The 21,746-nt window shown below is 55.1% G+C and overlaps 1 protein-coding gene across 1 annotated transcript in view; it reads left to right on the top strand.

Moving 5' to 3' along the window:
• Nucleotides 1-21,746, top strand: part of Adap1 (ArfGAP with dual PH domains 1) — a 37,346-nt gene that overhangs the window by 6,322 nt on the left and 9,278 nt on the right. Inside the window, exons 2-4 of the mRNA XM_013152639.2 lie at nt 4,565-4,695; nt 9,338-9,429; nt 15,755-15,837. Of these exons, the coding sequence (XP_013008093.2) occupies nt 4,565-4,695; nt 9,338-9,429; nt 15,755-15,837 (306 nt within the window). The remainder of the gene's footprint in view (nt 1-4,564; nt 4,696-9,337; nt 9,430-15,754; nt 15,838-21,746) is intronic.

Here is a 21,746-nt window from a genome sequence, read left to right as displayed (position 1 = left end):
CTGAGCTACACTCCCAGCCCCTTTAATTTTTTATTTTGAGAGTCTCACCAAGTTATCCAGGTAGGACTTGAACTTGCAATCCCCATGCTTCAGCCTCAGAAAGGGTCCTGGGATTATGGGTGTGCATCAGGCAGGAGCCAGCCCGCCCAAATCCCTCCAGGCAGACCTGTTGAGCTAAGCGACCTCTCTGGGCTGGGTCTGTGTGAGGATGAGGGTGTGAGGGCAGTGGTGTGGTCCTGAGCCTGGGTTTGGGACTAGGCAGGAGGTCACACTCTCCGTCCCTGGGCTGGTCAGCTCCTCTGTAGCCTGGACTCTGCACGTGTGTGTCCTTCCCTCTCATCCCTCCATTCCTACTGGTTTTCAGCCATCAGCACTTTCATTCCTTCCTCCAGGAAGGTCTCCAGGCTTTCTGCCCCATTCCTCCACCTGCTGTGGCTCCTGGGGACCTTTCCTTTGGTGGAGTAATGGCTGTTTTTCAGCATGCAGGGGGATCCATTCCTATTCAGGGCTAGGGCCCCCCCTCCAGGCAGGAGCTCTCTGTCCATCCTGGTGAGCCCAGTATGGGGCGTCCAGTAATTCTGAGGAATGTGTGGGTCACGAAGGGAGCTCACCTGTGGTGCTGGTTAAACTCCTGCCCCTTTGGCTGCTTTTTCTCCTCCTCCCAACAGCCCAGAGCAAGGAGGCTGTGGCTGGGATAAGGCCTCTGCCTGGGGCCTGCGGCTTCCCTGTAGGCTGAGCCCAGACCTCCCTATACATGGGCCCCAACTGTGCCCGGAGCTTCAGGCCAAGGGCGGGTCACTCCCTCTCCAAGCCTCAGGTGGCTCCACATCCAGGAACAACCTCCCTGCCAGGTGACCAAGCTCAGAGTGGCTTGGGGGTCTCCTTTCCGCTGTGCAGTCCCTCCTCCCCTTCACATCATTAGGGCTGGCACTGAGTGGATGTCTATCTTCCTGGCCCTAGGAGTGGGGTGGGAACTACAGGCACAGGGGGACAGAGGCCCTGCCAGCTGGCCAGGCAAGCAGCCCAGCTGGGAAGCCACTTCCTTCCTCACCTGTATGCAGGGCCTCCCAGCTTACAATTCCTAGCATCTGCCTGTGTTGAACTGGGACGATGGTATGGGGTGGGGGTGGGCTCTAGGAGAGGGGTGCCCAAGATCAAGTCCTAGCTCTGCCCTGGTGACCTCAAACAGGTGTCCAACCCTCTCTGACTTCCTGTACCTTATTCTGTAGAAATAGATTAGTGATGGGATCTCAGCTCAGAGCTGTGTGGGGACAGAGGGAGGCCATGTTTAGCAGTGGCCCAGTGAGGGCTCATTGCCCTGGGAAAGAGAGCACCTGTGAGCCTGAGGTGCTGCTCCCCGTGAGGGTCCAGGCGCACGCTGGGATGGAGATCAGTCTCATGACACATGAGACTAATGAGACCTGACACATGAGTCATGTGGTCACACTACTGCTTTCTGCCCAGACCTGGGGTCTGACCTTACCCCAGGGCCCCATCATGGAGACACCAGCTTCCTGGGTCAGGAAGGGACCCAGTGAGGGGGACAGCAGACCTGAGCTCTTGCTGGTAGAGACCTAGCCAGTTCCTTGAGTTTCACCTAAGCTAGAGTCACAAAGACTTTTCTGCCATTTTTCCGGACACCTGGGTTTTAGGCTTTCTTTTAGCATTTGGAGTTGTGCTAAAAGCATTTGGAGCATTTGTGTGTGGTGAGAGGTGAGGAGGGAAGGCGGATACCATTTGGCAGTGCCTCTGATTGTTTCAGTGCCATGGGCTGGTAGATTATTCTTTCTCTACTGAATCACATTTGTACCTTTGTCCCTAACTTGGTTCCCACAAGCCGATTTGGTCTCTATCCTGATCCATTGATCTGTTTATCTTATTTTCATGCCAAGACCACACTGTCCTGATAATAGTAATTCAATAAGTTTTGAAAACAAGTAGTATTGCCAGTTCTTCATCTTTGTCCTTTTTGTAATTTGTTATTATGTTATGTATTTTGCATTTATATCTGAATTTTAATTTTCACTATTTTTTTCTTGTGACAGATCATGCTAAACAAGACTGCCACTGAGCCACATCCCCAGCCCTACATATATATTTTAAAATTAGCTTACGTTCTATGCTAAAAATCCTGCTGGAGTTTGTTTTGTTTTTGTTTTTGTTATTTGTACCAGGAATCCAGCTCAGGACCTTGCGCTGGCCAGGCAGGCACTTGTGCCGCTGAGCTATATCCACAGCCCTATTTTTGCTTTTTTGAGATAAAGTCTTGCACGTAGTTCAGGTCTTAAATTCACAGTGTAACCCAAGCCCGTCTCGACTCACAGTGATCCTCCTGCCTCAGCCTCTTGAATACTGAGATTACAGGCATGTGCCACCACACCCAGCCACTTCCGGAGTTCTGATGGAGACTATTGATTAATTTGGAGAGAATTTATGTATTAATAATGCCTCTTGCAAGCCATAAAAATATTTTAAAATCTCTCTCCACTTCTTTGTCTTGAACAGTGTTTTAGTTTTATGTGTACTGTCTTCCACATCTTTTGCCATATTTATCCATAAGTATTTAATGTTTTATGCTATTATAACTTATATTTAAAATTTTTCAATTTGCTTATTATTAGTAGAAGAAAAGACAACTGATTTTTGTATATTTATCTTGTATCTTGTAACCTTACTAAACACATATTCTAACCTTGTGAACCTTGCTAATATTCTAACCTTGCTAAACACACATTCTAATAGTCTAACATATTCTAACAGTCTATTAGATTTTCTACATAGATAATCACATTGTCTGTGAACAAGTCCATTTTATCTCCTTCCTCATCTGGCACAGCTGTGTGAGGGATTCTGGAGAAGACAAACCCTGCAAGTGGAATTGGGTCTCTCTTTTCCAGGACCTAATTTCCACCCTTCCCCTGCACAATCTGGGAGACCATGTGACAAACTGTTTTCTTCTCCCATGATTCCATTTCCCTGAAGCCTCTGTGTTGCACAGATCGCACCCTGCACCTGTCCTGGTGTCACTGTGCTGAGTGGCTCAGTCAAGTGGGACTGCCACACATTGATTTATTCCTGAGCCCCCATGCTCTGTACCCCTCTCAGCCCCTTCATTGGCACCCCCCTCTGCCAGGTACCAAGGCTGTTATCAGTTAGGCCTAGAGGGACTGAAGTCCCCTACCTGTGTCACTGGCCAGTTTGCATGGCACTGCTGACTGCTGGAAACCATCTGGGTATGAGCCAGGCTCCTGCAGGAGAACCTTCACCCATGCGTTCAGAGGTGACTCGGGCCCTTTCCTGAGAGGTAGTTCCCTTCCTTTCATTTTTTAAAAAAATATTTGATGTGTTATACATTAATTATTGTTTAGTATTAAGCATTTTCCCCAAATCTTCATTATGATTTCTTTGAGGGGCCCATAAATTGTTTATAAATTATTTTGTACATTTCCAAACAGTTTAGATATAAAATTGATCTTTTTGCTGTTCCAGTTCAGTTGGACTATGTCAGAGAACATGATATGTAGCTAATGAAACTAAAAAATAGACCTTAGTGGGGTGTGGTGGTGCACACCTACAACCCCAGCACTTGAGAGGCTGAGGCAGGAGAATTGCCGAGGTCATCCTAGGCCACATAGCTCAAGGCCATTCTGAACTACATAGTGAGACCTTGTCTCAAGAAAGCCAAAACACAAAAATAGACATTTACTTTGTAGAGCAATTTTAGGTTTGCCGAAAATTTTTTATTTTTCTTTCAAATTTTAACGTTTGTTAGTACATGTTTGTAATACGTAATGATTTTACTCTTTGTGGGGAGTTGCTATATAGTCTTAATACTTTTTATATCCTCTTCCCCTCATCTGCCTCCTCCATTCCCCCTTTATTAGTATGATGAGATTTTCCAAATGGGAAGAAAACCACCAAGTCTCCCAACAAGCGCCCACTCTATGGAATTTAACAAGTGTCACATTCCGCAGGGGTCACTTTGCTGAATTCAATATGAAAAGTTGAAACATGTGCAAAAGTAGTCAGCCCGAAGGCAGGACCCTCACATGCCCCGTGAGTGAAACTTGTGATCTTCTTGCCTCAGCCCCGAAGCAAGGCGTTACAGATGTGCACCACTGCACCTGGACTAAGCTATTTAAAGTACAGTAGACATCTGGAAGCATAACCCTTAAACACTTTGACATGCAAGGTCAACTCCTGGTGCCACTGTCATCATGGCCTGGGGTAATTCTTGTGCACAGATGTCTCTAGGGCCCTGCTGGGATCTCTGGTACAATGGAGAGCTGGCAGCCAGGTGGAGCCTGTGCTCACAGGTTCTAGCACATGCTGTGGGTTTCCAAGGAGAGCTCTGTCCACATCTAGGACAGCTGGGGCAATCTGGTGGATTACTCGTCTGTGTGCGCAGGGCCCCATCTTAGGGTCCGCAGGGCCAGAACAGCCCTGAGAATTGGTCCTGCAGCCTGGCCTTGCACAGATGAGGATCAAGCTTTCCTGCCAGCGCCCTGGTTATGTGGATCCAGGATCAGGCTGAGCCTCCTGACCTCCAGCCTTTCCCTTCCAGACCCCGACTGGGCATCCTACACCCTGGGGGTGTTCATCTGCTTGAGCTGCTCTGGAATCCACCGAAATATCCCCCAAGTCAGCAAGGTGAAATCGGTCCGTCTGGATGCCTGGGATGAGGCACAAGTGGAGGTACGGGGACAGAGCTCAGGGGTGGGGGTGGGAAAGGGGCGGAGGGGACAAGGGCCCTAGCTGGCCGTCTCTGGCTGTGGACACCCCTGTGGCCTGCAAGGCTCCTACTGTGAATGAAGGGTTTCATTGATGATCCCTGCCACCTATCCGCCCCTCACCTAACCTACTGTGTGCCAGGCAAATCAGGTCCATTCAGGCAGATGAACTGCCACCCTTCAGAAGGCTGGGGAAGGGACCAGCATGAGAGGGAAGCAGAGGCCATGTTGCAGACAGGGGTGATGACTTGGCTTGTGGGGCTGACCCCAGAGGGAGTGGCAAGAGAAGGTGGCCTGGATTGTACCTCATGCAGGCTGAGGTAACAGATCTGGTTTGCATGCTGAAAGCCCCCGGGGTGCTGGTGGCCTTGTATGTACCCATGCCCATGCCCCAGGAGCCTCACTGGGAGCCTGTGTGAGATGCTGTCCTAGCCTGCAGGACCAGAGCCTGGGCATGAGGCTGTGGAGGACTCCTGGGCCCTCCTGGGCTCGCTGCCTCAGGCCCTGGGCTGGACTTTTGCTTGCGTTGCTAGTTCTTTTTGCTGGGCAGCCTCAGTTTAAGTAGAATAGTCCCTGGATTGGCCTCCGTGCTGGTGGGGACAGAGCATCTAAGATCAATGTCAAAATAAGATTGGGGCTTGTGTCCCATTTCTATCACCTTTCTCATGGTCCAGGAGAAAGCAATGGCCTGATGGGTCCCTGGAGCCCAAGGCTGAGGGTCATCCTGTTGATTGATAGGAAAAACAGGTGAGGGTGACAAGCCACTTCTGTGCCAACTGGAAGTGTCCCGAACCCACCTGGTGTGGCAGAGGTAGTGGCCTGGTCTGAGAGCAACTCACAGGCTGATGTGACCAAGGTGAGAAGTAGACCTGGGCCATGGGGGCCAGCAGGAGGAGGGCTCTGCCTCTTCTCCCCCTCCCTTCCTTTCCCCTCTCATCCTTTCTCCTCTCTCCCCACCCCTCCTCTCCTCTCTTCTCCACATTACGTATATTGTACTTTTTTCAACTTTATATTCCTCAGTAATTTTTTTTTTTGGTACCGGGGATCTCACGACTAACTCACGACTGTGCGCTTGCAAGGCAGGCTTATGACGCTGAGCTAAATCCTCAGCCCCCATCCTCTGTAATTTTTTATGTTTGCATGTTGTGTTTATTTGTTTGTACCTATGGCACTGATGATGGAACTTAGGGCCTCACGGACGCTGGGCAATCACGTGCTGCTGAGCCTTATCCCAGCCTGATCGTGTGTTTCTAGACAGCAGGGTCACTGGGTGAATTCTCGAACCCACCTGTAGTGCATACCTTATTGTTTTCAGTAAATTGACAGGCTTGCTGACCATCATAATGCCTGTTAGACGTTTTCATCACCTCCAAAGACCATGTGGTCTTTAGCTGCCAGCCCTGTGCAGCCCCAAATATGTTCTCTTTTGAGAGCTGCCTGTCCTGGGCGCATGACAAAGTGGAATGACACAAGACAAGGTCTCTTGTGCGTGGTTTCTCTCTCTGACTGTCATATCATCTGGGACCAGCCATGCTACACCTCGTCTATCCATCTTCCATGGGGCCCTGGTTGTCTCCACCTGACCGTGGGTGCTTTGGTGATGTGGCATCTGTGTGTGTGTACTCCCTCTGTGTCCCCTGATCCATGCAACCTGAGTGTGTCTCATTCAGACACAGCAGACTGGCTTACCCTCACTCTTGAGCCTAGACCCTATGTGCAGATGGGCTACCGTGTTCCCCAGTTCCCTCGTGTAATGTCCAGACTTTATCTACTGTGATCTCGGAGCAGGCAACCTGCCTCTTAGTGGGAAATTTTCCTGGTGGCCCAGATTCCTCGAAGACACACAAGGCCACAGGTCACACAGTTTGGTAATTGCTGAGAGATTTTTGCTAAATCTGCCCTACTGTACACCAGACAGCCTGCCCCAGCCCCACGTGACAGTGTCACACCTCCTGCCAGCTCTCAGCCTCCAGTCCCGACCTTTGCTGCCCCCATGTTCTCCACAGGGGCTGGAGTTGGAGTTTTCTTATCTTGAACATGCAAAGCAGCTTGGGAAAGCCATCAGAATGGCTCCGGAGACTGCTGCCGCTTTCTTTCTGGCTGTGGGCTTCTTTAGGTCTCTCGTACTCTTTCTCTGTCCCTCCCTCTCTCCCTCTCTCTCTTCCTTTGTCCCTTCCTCCCTCCCTTTATAGTCTTTTTCGTTCCTTGTGCAGATCGGTGGGTTTCACTTTGGCAGATTCGAACTTCCCTCTAGCACACTCATTTCCCGTCCTGCCCTGCCTTCCCCCAGCTTCTCAGTTGCTTGGGGGTTGTGTGTGTTGAGTGTATTTGTTCATATCCACCCCCACCCCCACCCCACCCCGTTCCCACCCATTGCTCTCCCTCCCCCTTACTCCCTTCCTCTTGCCTAATAATAGCCTCCCTTCCACTTTCTTGTCGTTTCTTTTAGAGTCCACACATCAGGGAGAACTTGCCATACTTGCCTTTCCGAGTGTGGCTTATTTTGCACTGCAGCGAGTAAGCGAGCGGGTCCAGATCCAGCCATTGTCCCGCAGATGACAGGCTTTTGTTCTTCCTCGAGGTTGAACAATACCCCATTGTGCAGTGTGTGCCACACAGAACACATTTTCTTTCTCCACTCGGCCGTTCTTCTCAAGGGTCTTGACATATCAGGGAAATTTCCCCTCTGAGAAATTTGTGGAAAACTTTTTTTTTTTTTTCTGGGTTGCCTTTCGGTTTTGCTCATGGTGGAAATTTTTTTGTTCTTGGTGCTGTTTTACATTGACCTAGTCACACGGATCGACCTTGTCTGTGGTTTGGGGTTAGAGCAGGCTTAGACCTCTCTCTACCTGAGGGTTCTTGTTTTTTTAAAAAAATAACAGCTGAGATGTCACTCACATACCTCCCAGTTTGCCCGTGCAGTGGGCAGTGTGGGTTTAAGCTGTGCCGTGGACTGCAGCACCCTGACACTTTCCTGCCCCTCGCTAGCTGTACCCCTCCCCACCTCCATCCCACCGGAGTCTGCTTCTTGCCTGAGGGTCTGCATCTGGACCCTCCTGCAAGTAGAGTCTAGCAGTGTTCCTCCCTGTGAGTGACGCCCCACTGTCCGGAAGCTGGGCTGCTTCCGGTTCACTGTGTTGAACAGTGCGGCCACTGGTATGCTTTTTCTGGAATGAAATGGTGTTGCTGGGACCTCTGAAATCTGTCTGACTTTCAAGCCTTTGTGGGCCTGTGTCTCCAGTGACCCTTGTGGCCCAAGGACTGTGTCCTCTGCATCCTGCTCTCTTCTGTGACTCTGTCCATCCTTTTGGGTCCACAATGATGGTCACCACTGTGTGATCTACAGTTCCCTGAAGGCCAGTGATGTTAAGGATCTTTCCTTCTCTCTCTTTCTCAGTTTTGTTTTGTTTGTTTGAGACAGGGTCTTGCTATGTAGTGCAGGCTGACTTTGAACTTGAGAGCTTTCTGCCTCGGCCTCCTTAGGAGCCGGGATGACAGGCCTGTACCACCTATGCTTCTGGTCCCATTGCTATTTTTTGGTGAATTGTAAAAAATGCATAGACTAACAAGGAGGCGGTGTTTTTCCATCTTTGTTGGGGGCTTCTTCTTCTAGGCTCTTTCAAGAGCCTAGAATATTCTTTTCCACAGAGACTGTGGCTGCTTCTTAGGTATTATATCCAATTGTCATGCGTAGGAATCACTGGTATCTGTTACATCTCCCTAAAGGACCAAAGTTTCATATAGAAAAGCTGTGGGCATCAGAATTCAGTCTAGCACCACCCTCTCCTGGGCAGACTGGCTGCAAGTGACGTCTTTCATTTGGCTTCTCTAGCCCCTGGACCTTACGACCACAGTGTTCTCAGGACACATTGATCCTGGAGGGCAGGGTTTCTCTTGGGTGAGCCTGGCAGGGATCTCCTGGGAGAGGCCTCTGTCAGCCAACCCCAGGCATGGCAGTGGCTGACATGAGGCTTGGCATTCTCTGGCCCTGGCTGCAAGGCCCTGGGTGTGCACAGGCCTGGCCCAGCTCCTCACTCAGCCAAGCTGGGGTCTGTAGCATGGAGCAGCCTCGGGCTCACACAGCCTTGTCCCCTGCTGTGTGCCGCCTGACTCAAGGGTCTCTCCAGTAGTCTCCCATATCTTTGCTGCTTCACGCCTGGCCTCTTGTCTGGCCAGGTCTGGGGCTGTCTCCTGGCCCTCTCTGGGCCCACCATGTGCCCATTGCCTGGGCTGGGCTTGGACGTGGGAATATGCCTGACCTCCGTGAGGCAGACATGGGCAGCTCAGGCTGGGACAGGCTTTTCAGCAGGGCACCCAATGCTAAGTGGTCTTGGTCAGTAAAAACCAGGTTGTGTTGGGCGGAGCTCAGTGGCCTTGAGGTGAGATAGGGGAGGGCTTTTCTTTTGGCTGTCGCTGTCATAGATGTGGGGCTTCCAAGTGCCTTGTTCTTCCCTGCTCACTCAGAAATGGCATCTGGGGGCAGTAGGGCTCTACGGGTCTCTCTCAGCACTGCCCCAGCCCTCAGCACCAGGACCTGACCCCCAGTAGCTGGCACTGTCCCTGGAACTGGAGGACTGTGTACTCTGACCCTGTCCCCTCTCTTGCAGTTCATGGCTTCCCATGGGAACGAAGCTGCCAAGGCCACATTTGAGTCCAAAGTGCCGTCTTTCTACTACAGGCCCACGTCTTCTGACTGCCAGTGAGTACAGAGGGGTTTGTGGGGTCAGTGTGACAGGCACTGGGAGCACCAGGCGGGCGGAGGCAGCAACCAGGGAGCCTGGGGAGGGCGACTGTGGCCCTGGGCTGCCACCCGCCTCTGCTTCCTTTGGGTTCTGTGTGTTCTGTGTGTCAGATGCTGGAGGGGGCCAGCCAACCTAGGAGCAGTGAGCTCCCTGGGGGACTCTGGAGAGTCTGGGTGGGGTGACGGGGGGTGGGGGTGGGGGGTTCTCACCAGGTGCCCCCTGGTGGCCTGGGAGGAGGGGGTGAGACTGCTGTGTGCCACATGGGCCCCTGGCTCTGCAGAGTGTCCCTGGGTCCTCCCATCTGGTGCCCTTGACATCCAGAGGTTGTCGGGAGAGAGTGAAGGCCAGTTTGGACGCTAGATCTTCGATCACTCCCTGATCCTCAGTGTCCCCATCTTCCCAGCCCGTGGGGATGTGATGTACCTACAGCCGGCACAGTTCTGGTGATGCTGTGTTTCCTCTCAAGGGGAGAATGAGGGCTCTGGGCCACCTTGGTTGGGCTGCTCCCCCACCTGGATTGCCTCCCTGCTCTGCCCTTGGCCTGGCTCTGTGTGGCCCTGGCCCCTTCCTCCCTGAGTGCACCCCTCGTTGTCTTCTGCCACTACTCTGTGTGGCTGGGGGCCCTTGGCTATCTGACTTCTGGATCCCCCGATGAGATGTCTGGGGTGAGGGTACCAGGGCTCCAGCTGCCACGGGTGCCACCGCGTCAGGCACAGAACCAGGTGGGAACATGGCCTGAGCCACCTGGTCCTTCAGCGGCCTGAGCTCCCTGGGGACCCTTCCCACACCATGGCCTGGCCACTTCTTTTCCTGCTTCTGCTCCCGGCCAGCCTCCCACCCTGCCTTCCTTCCTGGGTTCTTGCCTCATCACTCAACAGCTCCCTCTCTCCCTTTTCACTGATATCTCCTCCCCAGCCTGTCCCTGTTCTCCCTGGATTTTCCCAGTGGGCACTCGGATCCCACTGTTTTCCCAAAGCAGGGGTGCCTAGAATTGGCTAGAGCCTCTCCCTTGTTGGCTGGTGTCCCCTGCTGCTTAGCCAAAGCATGGGCTTGCAGAGCTGTAGCCACCCAGCCCAGCCCTCATGGCGTGGTGCTCCTAGGGCCCAGAAGCATTGAGCACACTTTCTAGAGGACATGGGACCTCAGCCTGAAGTCTACACTCTGTGGCCAAGCATGGGCCACCCAGACAAGGCCAGGGGGTGCTTGGCAGGTAGGGGCCTGGCCCTCAGCCAGGGCCAAAGCTAAGGGGCTGGGCAAGTTGCCTGTCCTCTCTGATCTTTCTCTTTCTTGGAAATGGGATAAGAACCAGACACCCCTCCAGCTGCAGATGAGAGGCCACTTTCTAGGGCCCCAGCACCTCCTTCCCAGGCACAACTTCTGGCCACGCCTGTGCTCTACCCAGCCTGTGTGTATTTAGCTCTGCTACTTGGTTGACTCACACTGTGACCCCAAGCTCCTTGGGGCCCCACCCACCGTGGTACCTGTGAAACCAGGACAGGTGAGGTACTGTGTCTGTTGGGTACTGTATCCATTAATATCGTGTCCACTGGGTACTGTGTTCCTGTGGGTATAGTACTATAGCTAATGGGTACTGTGTGTGCTTGGTACAGTGTCCTGCTAGGCACAGAATTGCATCCCACTGGGTACTGTGTCCACTGGGTAATTGACCCCCTGGGTGTAGTACTGTATCTACCGACACCATATTAGAGCAGGATCCCACACATCTGCCTCCAGGTCCTCAGGAAGACACCCCTCTCCACATGAGAAGTTCCAGGGGTGCTACTCTGGCCCTGACCTGTGCTCTGCACTTGCCTGCTCTGTCCCTGCTCAGAGCTGTTGGAGGGCTAAGGTTCTGCTGGGTCATTCATGCTCCTCAGTTAGGGTCCCTTGGGGTCTGGCCACAGGATGGTGAGCTCCCTGAGCAGGGCTGTCCAGCATAGGGCTGTCACTTGTCTGCAGGGAGCCTGGAGGGTGTGGCTGGCTCCATGCAGGCAGAGGGGCCAGGTGTGGCCCCTGATCTCGCTTGGTTCTCTCGCTGAGTGTTTGGTCACCGTGTGCCAGGCCCTGCCAGGCTCTTGGCAGGTGTCTTTGGGAAGCCTCTCTGGAGCTGAGGCCCTGATTCAGCTGGCCCTGCTTCATGGGGAGGGGAAGCTGAGACCCTGGCTTACACTCCACTCTTAGTACCCCTTTCAACTGGCTACCCATGTCCTTAGGGCCCCATCCCAAGCCCCTGGGCCAGCGCCTCAGCCTTTCTACCCCCAGCCTTTTGCACAGCTCTTAGTATGAGTCAGGGTGCCGGCTGCATGGCTGCGCAGCTATTTTGGGGCATGATTTTGTCATCACCCTGCAGGCCACCCTGCGGCCTGGTTGTCTGCATGAACGCTCCCTGTACTTCTCGGCCCAAGCAGGGCAGAGCTCTCACCAGGCAGGAGGACAGGGCCCTCGCAGTGTGTGAGTTCCCGCATAAGCTGTGGGGTGCTGTGCAATGCTAGGAGGTAGAGGGCATCATGCTGTGGAAACTGTAGGCGCACACAGTGGTTGGAGGCGGGGATGTTTGACCACAGAGAGCTGTAGGAGTGAGGGCGGGCGGGAACTCTGTAACTCTATGGTAACTCAGAGCTGTGGAAAGCTGGAGTGTGAGTGCTATGCACACTGTAGACTGCTGAGGGGGGCAGTGTAGATGGATGGTGCTGTCAGGGTGAACGAAGGCTCCAGGCTTGCAGCCAATGCTGGTGTCTCCACAGCCAGGGAAGAGGCTGCTGGACCCCAGCATGGGGACCTGCTCAGAGCCAATGGTAGGACAGGCCCACAGGGAGGGTCCTGCCAGGACAGTGGCCATGTCATCCCCAACAGCTATGGCCTGCACAGGGCAGCAGCTCTGGTGGTCATGTCTTTTCTCTAGCCTTGTGTCCTGGCACAGTGAGCTTGGTAAGAAGGACGCTGTACCAGACAGTGGGCCCCAGGTGGCCCATTCCCTGCCAGCCTGCTGAGGGCTGGGGAGGTCCCAGGGCACCTTCCTCTCTGCCCTGGAGCCCATGGCCTTCCAGGCCAAAATCAGAGGTACAGGCCCATCAGTGTCTGGTAGCATCTTTGTTAGTGCCCAGAGAGGAGCCAGTTCTGGAAAGTTCTGGTTCCAGCCCCTCTACCCGGGTTTCTAGGATCCATAGAGCATGCTCCATATGGGACTGGTGCTGTATCTGCCTCCTGAGGCCTCAGTTTCTCCAGTTTCAAGATGGGGAGGATGGGAGAGCCCTTCTCACCTTTCTGAACTCAGCAGGTAGTGGTGGTGTAACCCTTGTAACCCTCAGCAGCAGGAAGGTCGGGACTCTGCTGTATTGGCCCCAGGCTCTTCCTGTGTGGCTGTCCCCGGGGGTTCCTGTCTCCACTCAGGCAGAGAACTTCCCAGCACAGCTCTGCTCAGGGTGGCTTCTGGGTAGAGCTTGCCTGCTTCCTGTAGGGTGCGGCCATGGGTGCTGGGCTGCTGACCCTCTCCACATAGGTAGATGGATGTCTTGTGGGACCGGACAGCATCAGAACCAGCTTTTTGGGGCCACCATCCCAAAGCACCACAAACTGAGCTGAGAAATGAGCCCAGCAGGAATTTTCCCCACAGCCCAGGCAGTTCCAGTCCTAGTCGGGGTGGGTCAGGCTGGCCCCCTCTGAGACCCCAGCTCACGATGGCCACCTCTGCTCTGTGCTCACAGGGCCACTCCATGTGTCTGGCCCACTCTTCCCATTTTTGAGAATCCTGGTTATACAGCCTGGCAGTCCATGGCAGCGGGCCATCTGGGTCTTAGGTCATCAAGGCTGCAGTTCCCCACTTCCCAGTAGGGCCACCCTCTGAGGTCCTAGGGTTAGGGGGTCCTGTTCAAGACTTGGAAGTTAGGGGACAGGATTCAGAGCATAGCAGTCCCAGGGGGTCCCCCAGGTGATAGGGCAGGAGACCTGGGGATTTTGAACTGGGGTGGTGGAGATGGAGGCTGCAGAGTTGTGCTTTCCCAAAATAAGGGGAAAAGCAGACTCCACCTCCATGGGTTTCCTGAGTGGAAGGGTGTGCAGGCCTTTGGGTCATATTCTTTTTCTTTTCTTTTCCTTTTTTTTTTTTTTTTTTTTTTTTTTTGTGCTGCTGGAAATTGAACCCAGAGTCTTTGCACTGAGCTGCATCTCTAGCCCCTTTTTATTTTTTATTTTGAGGCAGGTTCTTGCTGAATCTCTCAGCTGTCCACACTGGACTTGAACTTGCAATCCTCCTGGCTTAGCAGCCAGAGTGCCAGTGTGGCATTACTTTCTTAAGAGGCAAAGCCTGAGGGGCTGGGGATTTAGCTCAGCGGCATAAGCGCCTGCCTTGCAAGCAGGCAGTCGTGGGTTCAATCCCCGGTACCGATAAAAAAAAAAAAGGCAAAGCCTGGCCTTCCCCATCCTGTGACAATGTCCTATGGCCGAAGCCAGCAGAGGAGAGGGGAGCTGAGGTTCATGAAGAGAGCAGTATTGCACCTTCCCCCAAACACAGAGGCCATGGTGTGCTTGGGCCACCAGGGCCACCCAGCAGGTATTGAACCAGTGGGGCCAGCCCTGGGCTTGTGAGGAGGTGCTGGCGGTTGCCTGAGGGCAATGGCGGCAGGTGAGCTCTGGGGAGCATTTGATCCTAAAGACATGGCCTGAACAAACATCTGCCCAGCCCTGTGTCCCCCAGCTCACGGGAGTGAGGAGGTGAGGCCTGGCTACTTGATGCTCAGGACTGGGACAGGTGTCAGCAAGTGGCTGGGCAGGGGGCTTCATGGCCTCCAGATGGGTTTCTGTCTTGGCCTCTAGTATGCCGTGCCCACTTTGTCACCACACATCATGCTGGCTGTGGAGGCGTAAGGGGTGCCCATCAGCATGGCCTTCCTGATGCTGAGGCTTTAGGATCAGGGCAGGCCCCAGGCTAAGATAGACCCTGTGATCACCAGGCCATATCAGGGGTGAGACTAGAGACCCAGGGCAGCTATGTATGGCTTGCACACCCACCACCAAGGGATCCCCGTAGCTCCAAAGGGCCAGGTTGCTTATGTCCAAGTTGCAGAGAAGACCTGGGAAATGAGGGGTCCTCAGGAGCTGTGCAGTGTTGAGCCTCACACTGTGCAGTGAAATATGTGCCGTGTGAAAGCCAGGCTGAGGCGGGGTTATCTTGTAACAGGTGCCCCACCCCAACCCCACAGCTGGTGACTTCATAGGAGAGAGGAGAGGGATGCTGAGAGACCCACATGGCAGGGTAGACAACATGATAACTGAGGCAGGCTGAGCCCCCGACAGTGGAGTGGCCCCCAGTGTCTCCTGGAGACCCTCCAAGTTCTACCCTGACCCCCTCACCCCAACTCAACCTCCAGACAGGGCAGTGCACCTCTCTGTCACCTCAAGCTTCCCATTGGAGTGATTCATGGGGCCTTCAGCCCCACCCACTGAGGCCCAGCCAAAAGACCTGAGGTCCTTACAAACCTCGATTGTATCCCTGCTTTAAGGCCAGCCACGCAGGCCCAGAGTGAAACCAGGGGTTCCCTATTCAACTCATTCTGAGTAGTTGACCGGGAACAGAAAACTCCTGGCTAAAGACCCACACGTGGCCACAGAGGGCTTTTTCTGAGGCAGCTGTGCTTCTGTGATGATGGCAGTCTGACTTCATGTGTGTTAGGAGCAGTGAGGCCACTGTCCCTGGAATCAAAGCCTAGGCTGCAACCTGTTCATCTAGTGCTTCCTCCTGGGACCCAAGGGTTGGGGTGACTTTGGCTGTCCTGTGTTCTGAGAGCTACCTTTGGCACAAGCGCTGGGGCATTTCCAGGTCTGCCCAGCAGGCTCAGGGGAACTGCATCCCCAGTGCATCCCTTGGGGCAGCCATTGAGGGGAGACAGAGGGGGACTAATTGAAGCAGCCGCCCTCCAGAAAGGCTGAAGGATGATCCCAGGGCTGGGGGTCTGGAGAGCGAGTTGTGGGGCTGTGGTGCTGAGGTCACGGCACAGGCAGCCTCCCTGGGTGGGACACTAGACTTGACTTGGGGAGAGGAAGCCCAAGGTGGAAGCTGAGGCCCGGGATGGGCAGCGGGGCCGGGTGAGGCAAGAGTTGAAGCTGAGGTCAGACGGTGTCACTGTTCCCAAGAACTACATGGGGCAGTGCATGGTCCTCACAGCTGCCTGTGGGTCTGCATGCTCAGGGGGCCCCGGGGCACAGCTCCCAGGGAGACAGGAGTTAGGGGAGGAGCAGGATGTCTCCTTGGGAGCAGCCAGAAGCCGACCCCTCCTCTCTTCCTAGGCTCCTGCGAGAGCAGTGGGTCCGAGCCAAGTACGAGCGGCAGGAGTTCATCCTCCTGGAGAAGCAGGAGCCCTACTCTGCAGGTGAGCCCGGGGTGCTGTCCCCACCCCTCGCAGAGAGTCCTTCTCTGTCAGCCTGGGAAGCTGGCCTATGATCCCAGCCTGCTATCTCCTGACTCAACCCCCACCCCACGTCCCTGGATCTGAGTCCCCCAGGGCTGGGGCTGTCCCTGGCCTGGGTGGGAGCACCAAGGGTCAGCATCCTGCCATGAGTGGGTACAGGTGCCTCCTGTGTGCCATTGGGTCCCCTTGGGTGCCTGAGCTTTTGTGGAGCTGTGGAGAAGATGTCTCGGGGCACAGAGCCGCCTGGGGTCCTTGGAGACCTGGCCCTCCACCCTCAGCCTCCATCTCCCAGTGCTCAGTAGCCCCAGGTCTGTGTATATCCTGTATCTCCTTAAGATCCTGGTACCCAGTGGATCTCAGCCTGGTGGGCTGGGGAGCTCAAGACCTAGGGGCTCGAGTGTCTCTTTCTCCTCAGAGCTTGGAAGGTCTCACCATCCGCAGAGTTGCCAAGAGGCCTCCACTGTGGCCGTCCTGACCAGTTCCAAGTGGCTGGACTCAGCTTCAGAGGTCACTGCTCTTCCTTACTCCTGTGGACCTCAGCCTGGGGCCTGCTGAGACCCCTCTTCTTGCAGTCCGAGTTTCAGTTCCTGGGGCTAGGCCAGGGGAGCCCTGGGTCAGCAAACCTCAGAGCTGCCTCACCCCCACATAGCTCGCAGCTGAGACCTGTACAGGAACAAGCTCAAGCTTCAGCAGGGGAAACCAAGGCCCAGGAAGGGACAGGACCTGGTTTTGAGCATTGGTAAAGTCAGCACAGGTAGATTTGGGAAGATGGGACAGAGCAGCCTATGCTACCTTGGGCCCTGTCCCCTTTGTGAGGGGCTGTCAGCCTGGCCTCCTGGCCTCTGACCTTGGGTGGAGATGACTGGGCCCGCTCCTTGGCATCTGCCTGAGAGACATGATGGGCCCATGCACACCCTGGCACACCAATCTCAGTGCTGCCTGTTGCCCATCACCAGCATAGAGACTCTCAGCCAGACAGAGGAGATAGGGCCAGCATACACTGCAGCATGGGCACAGCCAGAGGGACCAGACACAGAAGGCCAAGTGCTGTGGTTTTGTTTCTGTGAAGAGCCCAGGGCAAGTTATACTGAGGCAGGAAATAGCAGTATCTGTGGGTACAGGAGAGGCATCAGGTTCCTTGTAAGTGACAAGAATGTTTTGGACTCGACAGAGGCGCTAGCTGCACTGCGCAGGGGAGGTAGGATGAAATAGCACGGAGTCTCCCACCCTAAATGGTGTTTGGGGCTCTCATCTAGGACAAGCAGTGGTCCCAGGACACAGAGCCCTTGCTGTCCTAGCACCAGGCTCGTCAGGGAGCCAGGCCCCTTGTGCCACCTTCATGGGGTCTTTCATCTACCTCCCTGGCTCTGAAGGACAATTGGAGGATCTGGGAGGATGAGGCTGGGAACAGGACCTCGGGGTGTGATCTGAGGCGAGAGAGATGCACTCCTCCACTCCGCTACATGGCCGACCCAAAGCCCAGGACTGTGGCCACCTCCATGATGTGGCCCAGATCTCCCGGCAGTACCTGCTCATGGTGACAAGCATCTGCCCTGCCCTCCCTCCCCCAGAGTGGCTGGACGCCTTGCCTTGATTTGGTCACCATCCTGCCCCAGACATGGATTCCTTCTCCCCATGGCCCTGCTGTGTGTGAGAGAACTGCAAAGAGCAAGCAGGGCCTGTGCACCCCGATATCCTGGGGCTCACCCTGCCGTACCCCACCACTTGCTCTGGAACCTTTGGGAATCACCTGCCTGGAGCCCCACTGTCAATCCATAACTAGAAGAGGCATGGGTTTGTGTCAGAATGGTACAGGCTGAATGTGGTATCAGTTTCTGCACAGAGCTCACTGGTCACAAGGGATGGAAACAACTCAGTTGGCAGGGTGCAAAACAGAAATGGATCGGCTTGGAGAATTGGGTCTTACTCAGGCATGGCTTGATCAAGTGGTATTTCTGGGACTTGCTTCTAGCATCTCTATCTTCTGGTTCGGCTTCTCTGGGTAGTGCCACCCCTTGCAGGGCAGCTTAGCTCCAGCAGGCCTAGGTTCTACACTTCTCTCACGCCAGTGTGAGGACCCGGCAGCAGGATACACAGAATGCCAGGAGAAAGTTGAACATGTATGTGACCCTGACCCTGTGACTAGGGAGGCGGGGTACCATGGGTCATGTCCTTGCCTTGCACTGGATGGTCCTCCTGAGAAGACCAGGGTCTGGGTTCCAGAAGGGACCCTGCCAATGGGAGAGCAGTGTACTGTGCAGGTGTCCAAGGTCAGCTCAAGCCAGGCCTTGCACAGGACTGGGCTCTCGGGTCAGCAGGGGGTTGAACGTTATTGACACCATAGTAGGCTTGGAAGTTGCCTCCCCAGGACTAAGAATCCCCCTCCCCTGAGAATCCTGTGATCACCTGACATACTGACATAGACCTGTAGTCCCAGCTACAAGGGAGACTGAGGCAGGCAGATTGTGAATTCTGGGCCAACTTGGACACCATAAGGGAGACTGTCTCAAGAAAAATGGGAGGGGGCAGTGGTTGTGGCTTAGTCAGGGTTGAGAGCATGTAGGTTGAGGTTCAGAGACCCCAGCGTGCACATTAGCAGGGCTGGAGCTGAATGATGGATGAGTGGTGGTCACAGTGGACAGTGAGGCAGCATGGCCACAGCCCAGGAGGGATGTGCCCACAGGGCAGCCTGCCCAAAGCACTCTCTGTCTCAGCATGCAGCAGGCAGTGCGAACAGGCGTAGTGCGCCTCTCATGGAGAACACAGGAGCCCTGGGCCAGGTAGGTGGGGGCTGCTGACCCAGGTCCCAAGTGCGGACCGGTAGGGGAGGAGGTGATCAGCTGGGAGCCCCAGAGAAACACGCCCAGGAATGGGGCTGCAGGGTGTACAGGGAAGGGGCAAGACGCATGTCTGTGGCTTCTTCAGGACTTTATGTGCTCTGAATTCAAGGAGATCCTGGGGAGCAAGGAGCTGGAGTGAGAGCCCCGGTCCCTCTGTGGCCTTGCTATCCCAGCTGGCCACCTCGCCACCCTGGGCTCTGGGCCTGGCTTCCCCAAAGGAGAAATAACTGGGCTGGTGTTTGGGAGCCTTCATCCCTTCCCTTGGCTACCTCCTCCTGGGAACCTGTACGAGCCAGGCTCCCCTGAAGGAAGACCCCAAGCTGCCCCCCTTGCTCCCACCAGAAGGGAGGGGTCATTGGGCCTGGAAGGCGTCTGCACACGAGGGTTTCAGACTCCGAACTGCCTCCTTCAGGGAAGCTTTTGGATTCCTTCCCTTCGTCCCAGCCCCACACATTGTGCTTCCTAACCACATCCTTAATCCATGGGAGCAGAATCATAGGTTCACTCAGGACCTAGGCCTTCATCAAACCACTGTCAGATAGGTCACTCTCCCATTCCGGGGAGTTGGAGGAGCTGGAGCTGCCTGGCCCTGTGCTCACCCCATGTGCCCTCATGGTAACCCCAGAGAGCAACAGAACCTGGGGGCGGCCCTGCCCAGCTTTGCTAGCGGGGAATTTGGATTCAGAGTAGTCAGGTGCCCAGTGATCAGCAAGCAGCTAGCCTTCCCTGTGTGAGGGACAGTGCCCTGGAAGACCCTCCCTGCCTGTCTCCCAGGAGTGGAGCCTACAGCTGTCTCTTCCTGACCTGCACCTGCCCAGCTGGCGCAATGCGCCTTCACCTAGACCCCAGCCCTCCAGGCCCTGGTGGGTGCATTAAGTGATGATCCCCCACCCCCAAGGAGCAGGCTCCCACATGGGGTTGTGGGGTCGAGGCCTCGACCGGGGATTCCCATAGCAGCCACCCTGTGTTTGCCGCAGAGCACTTTCTCACGCAGTGTGGTGATGCTCTACCCAGCCTGCTGCTATGAAAAGCGGAAGTCCTGTGTGAAAAGAGGAAGCGCAGGAGTTAGGAAAGGCACCCTCCACAGGAGGCAAGGCCTGGACTACAGGAGGAGCAGCCTCCGGCCTGGCCTGGAATGAGCCAAAACCTGGGCCGCAGGACCAGGAGCCCCACATGCTGCGCTGGAATGCTGGAGGGGGGTGTTGTCATCAGTTGGGACTCTGGCCATCCTTCAGAGTGCAGCAGTGCAAGGATGTCTGGCCTGTGTCACATGCTTGGCAACCTTGATCAGCAGAGCAGTCACTGAGCCCCTCTGTGTCTGGCCCAGGAGTCCAGGAGCTCCTGGTGGCTGATGCTGGAGTGATTTGAACAGGATGAATAATCTGTGAGGATAAGTATCCACTGTCTGCACCGATACAAGAACAGACAGAACACGGGAAGAGAGGGTCAGCTGCTCCTTCCAGAGGATTTCGGAGCTAAGCTCGAAGAAATGAGGGAGCACAAGGTCACCCGAGGCAGAAGACATTGCATGTATGCAGACTGGCTCCAGACCTGTGCTCCGCCATGGAGGAGCAGCTGCCAGCCTGGCCCAGAGTGACTTCCCCAAGAGACCATTGGTGACATCAGGTTGGAGGAGTCCCAGGACACCCCTCACTGTATGTCAGCAGCACGGGCACCTGGCCCAGCACAGGGAGAGCCATGCCACTGCAAAGTTCTTGCCAGAAATTCGGGCCCTTCTCTTTCTGTCAGTGGAGGTGCGCTGACCTGGTGATGGACCCGCCCTCCAAGCAATCAGGCCGTGAAACCTACGTCATGAAAGAGACACCAGGAGTGGGGCCATCTTCTAGCAGGGGGCTTGTTCCCACTGAGGTCCCGCAGTCACCCCCTGCCATTTCATCCCCTTGAGGTTCCAGCGTGCCGAGTGGTACTCAGTTTTCACAGCCTAGAGGAGACCCTGACCCAGCCAAGCTGCCTTTACTCTGTCGCCACCGATGGCCACCCTGGATGCTTTCTGATGGAGGCAGGCGCCAGAGGCCTCTGCTTCTGTTATGGAAGATGATGTTTGTCTGTGCTACGGCATGTGCTATTTTTGCAACTCCCCTTCAAGTCTAAAATTGGCTCAAAAGAAGATCAAACGGGACTCTCTTGCACTGGGGGGAGATGTCAGATGGAGGGGTCTCAGCATACTAGTTACCACCAACTTTGCATCCTCGTTCCCTGCTCTGCATGCCCCCAGCTGTACCCCTCCTACTGAGGGAGGTCCCCGGGGCCTATGGCCAGCAGCAGGGATATCAGGCTGTTGCTCACCACAGGGACAGGTTGCTGGGCAGGCCCAGGACTTGAGCACATCATGCTCCCAGATGGGGCTCGCATGGTCTGTTTCTAGGGAGACCAGCATGGCCCAGGGGTGGAGAAGGAGACAGGCCCTCAGCAAGGGACCAAGCAGGCATAGATGGCCCACGCAGTCTCCCACACACTGCCAGCCACAGGGGCTGCTGGGAATGAAACCTCTGTCCCCAGGACATTGGGGAGGGACTGTGCCCAGGAATGGGCTGCCTTTTCCTGGCCTGGGCTGAGGGAGCAATTGATGGGTGGTCCTAAGGGTGAACTGGACCCTTTGGTAGGTCTAGGGGATCTGAAGCCCGAAAGGTTTCTGTCCCCACATGATTTTCAGACCTGGCAGGCTGGCGGCACCGTGCCCAGCTGCTGTGTCTGAACATCCCAGCCACGATCATGGTTCTGTAGGAGGCACACAATTGTCCCCCAACAGCTGGAGACATAGGGGTGGAGTAGGGTCCTGGCCTACCCCTCCCAGGCCCTGCTTGCTTTTGGGGGTGACCCTGTGACAGCCTCCTTGCCTCTGCTGGGCTTCAATGGTGGCCTTTCACAGGCCAGACAATGCCTGCGCTGTCAGGGGAGGCATGGCTTTTTGCCCATAGTTTGGCCAAGTCCTTGGGGTGCCCCCTCCTGGGCCCCTCTCTGCCTCTGCCTCCCCTTGGCTGACCATGGCCCCTCTGTCTGGTTGTGCCA

The sequence above is a fragment of the Cavia porcellus genome, unplaced genomic scaffold (assembly GCF_034190915.1).
Source record: "Cavia porcellus strain 051 isolate PalLab524CR breed Dunkin Hartley unplaced genomic scaffold, mCavPor4.1 scaffold_23, whole genome shotgun sequence".
NCBI classification, from domain to species: Eukaryota; Metazoa; Chordata; class Mammalia; order Rodentia; family Caviidae; genus Cavia; species Cavia porcellus.
This window is presented reverse-complemented; position numbering and strand designations above follow the sequence as displayed.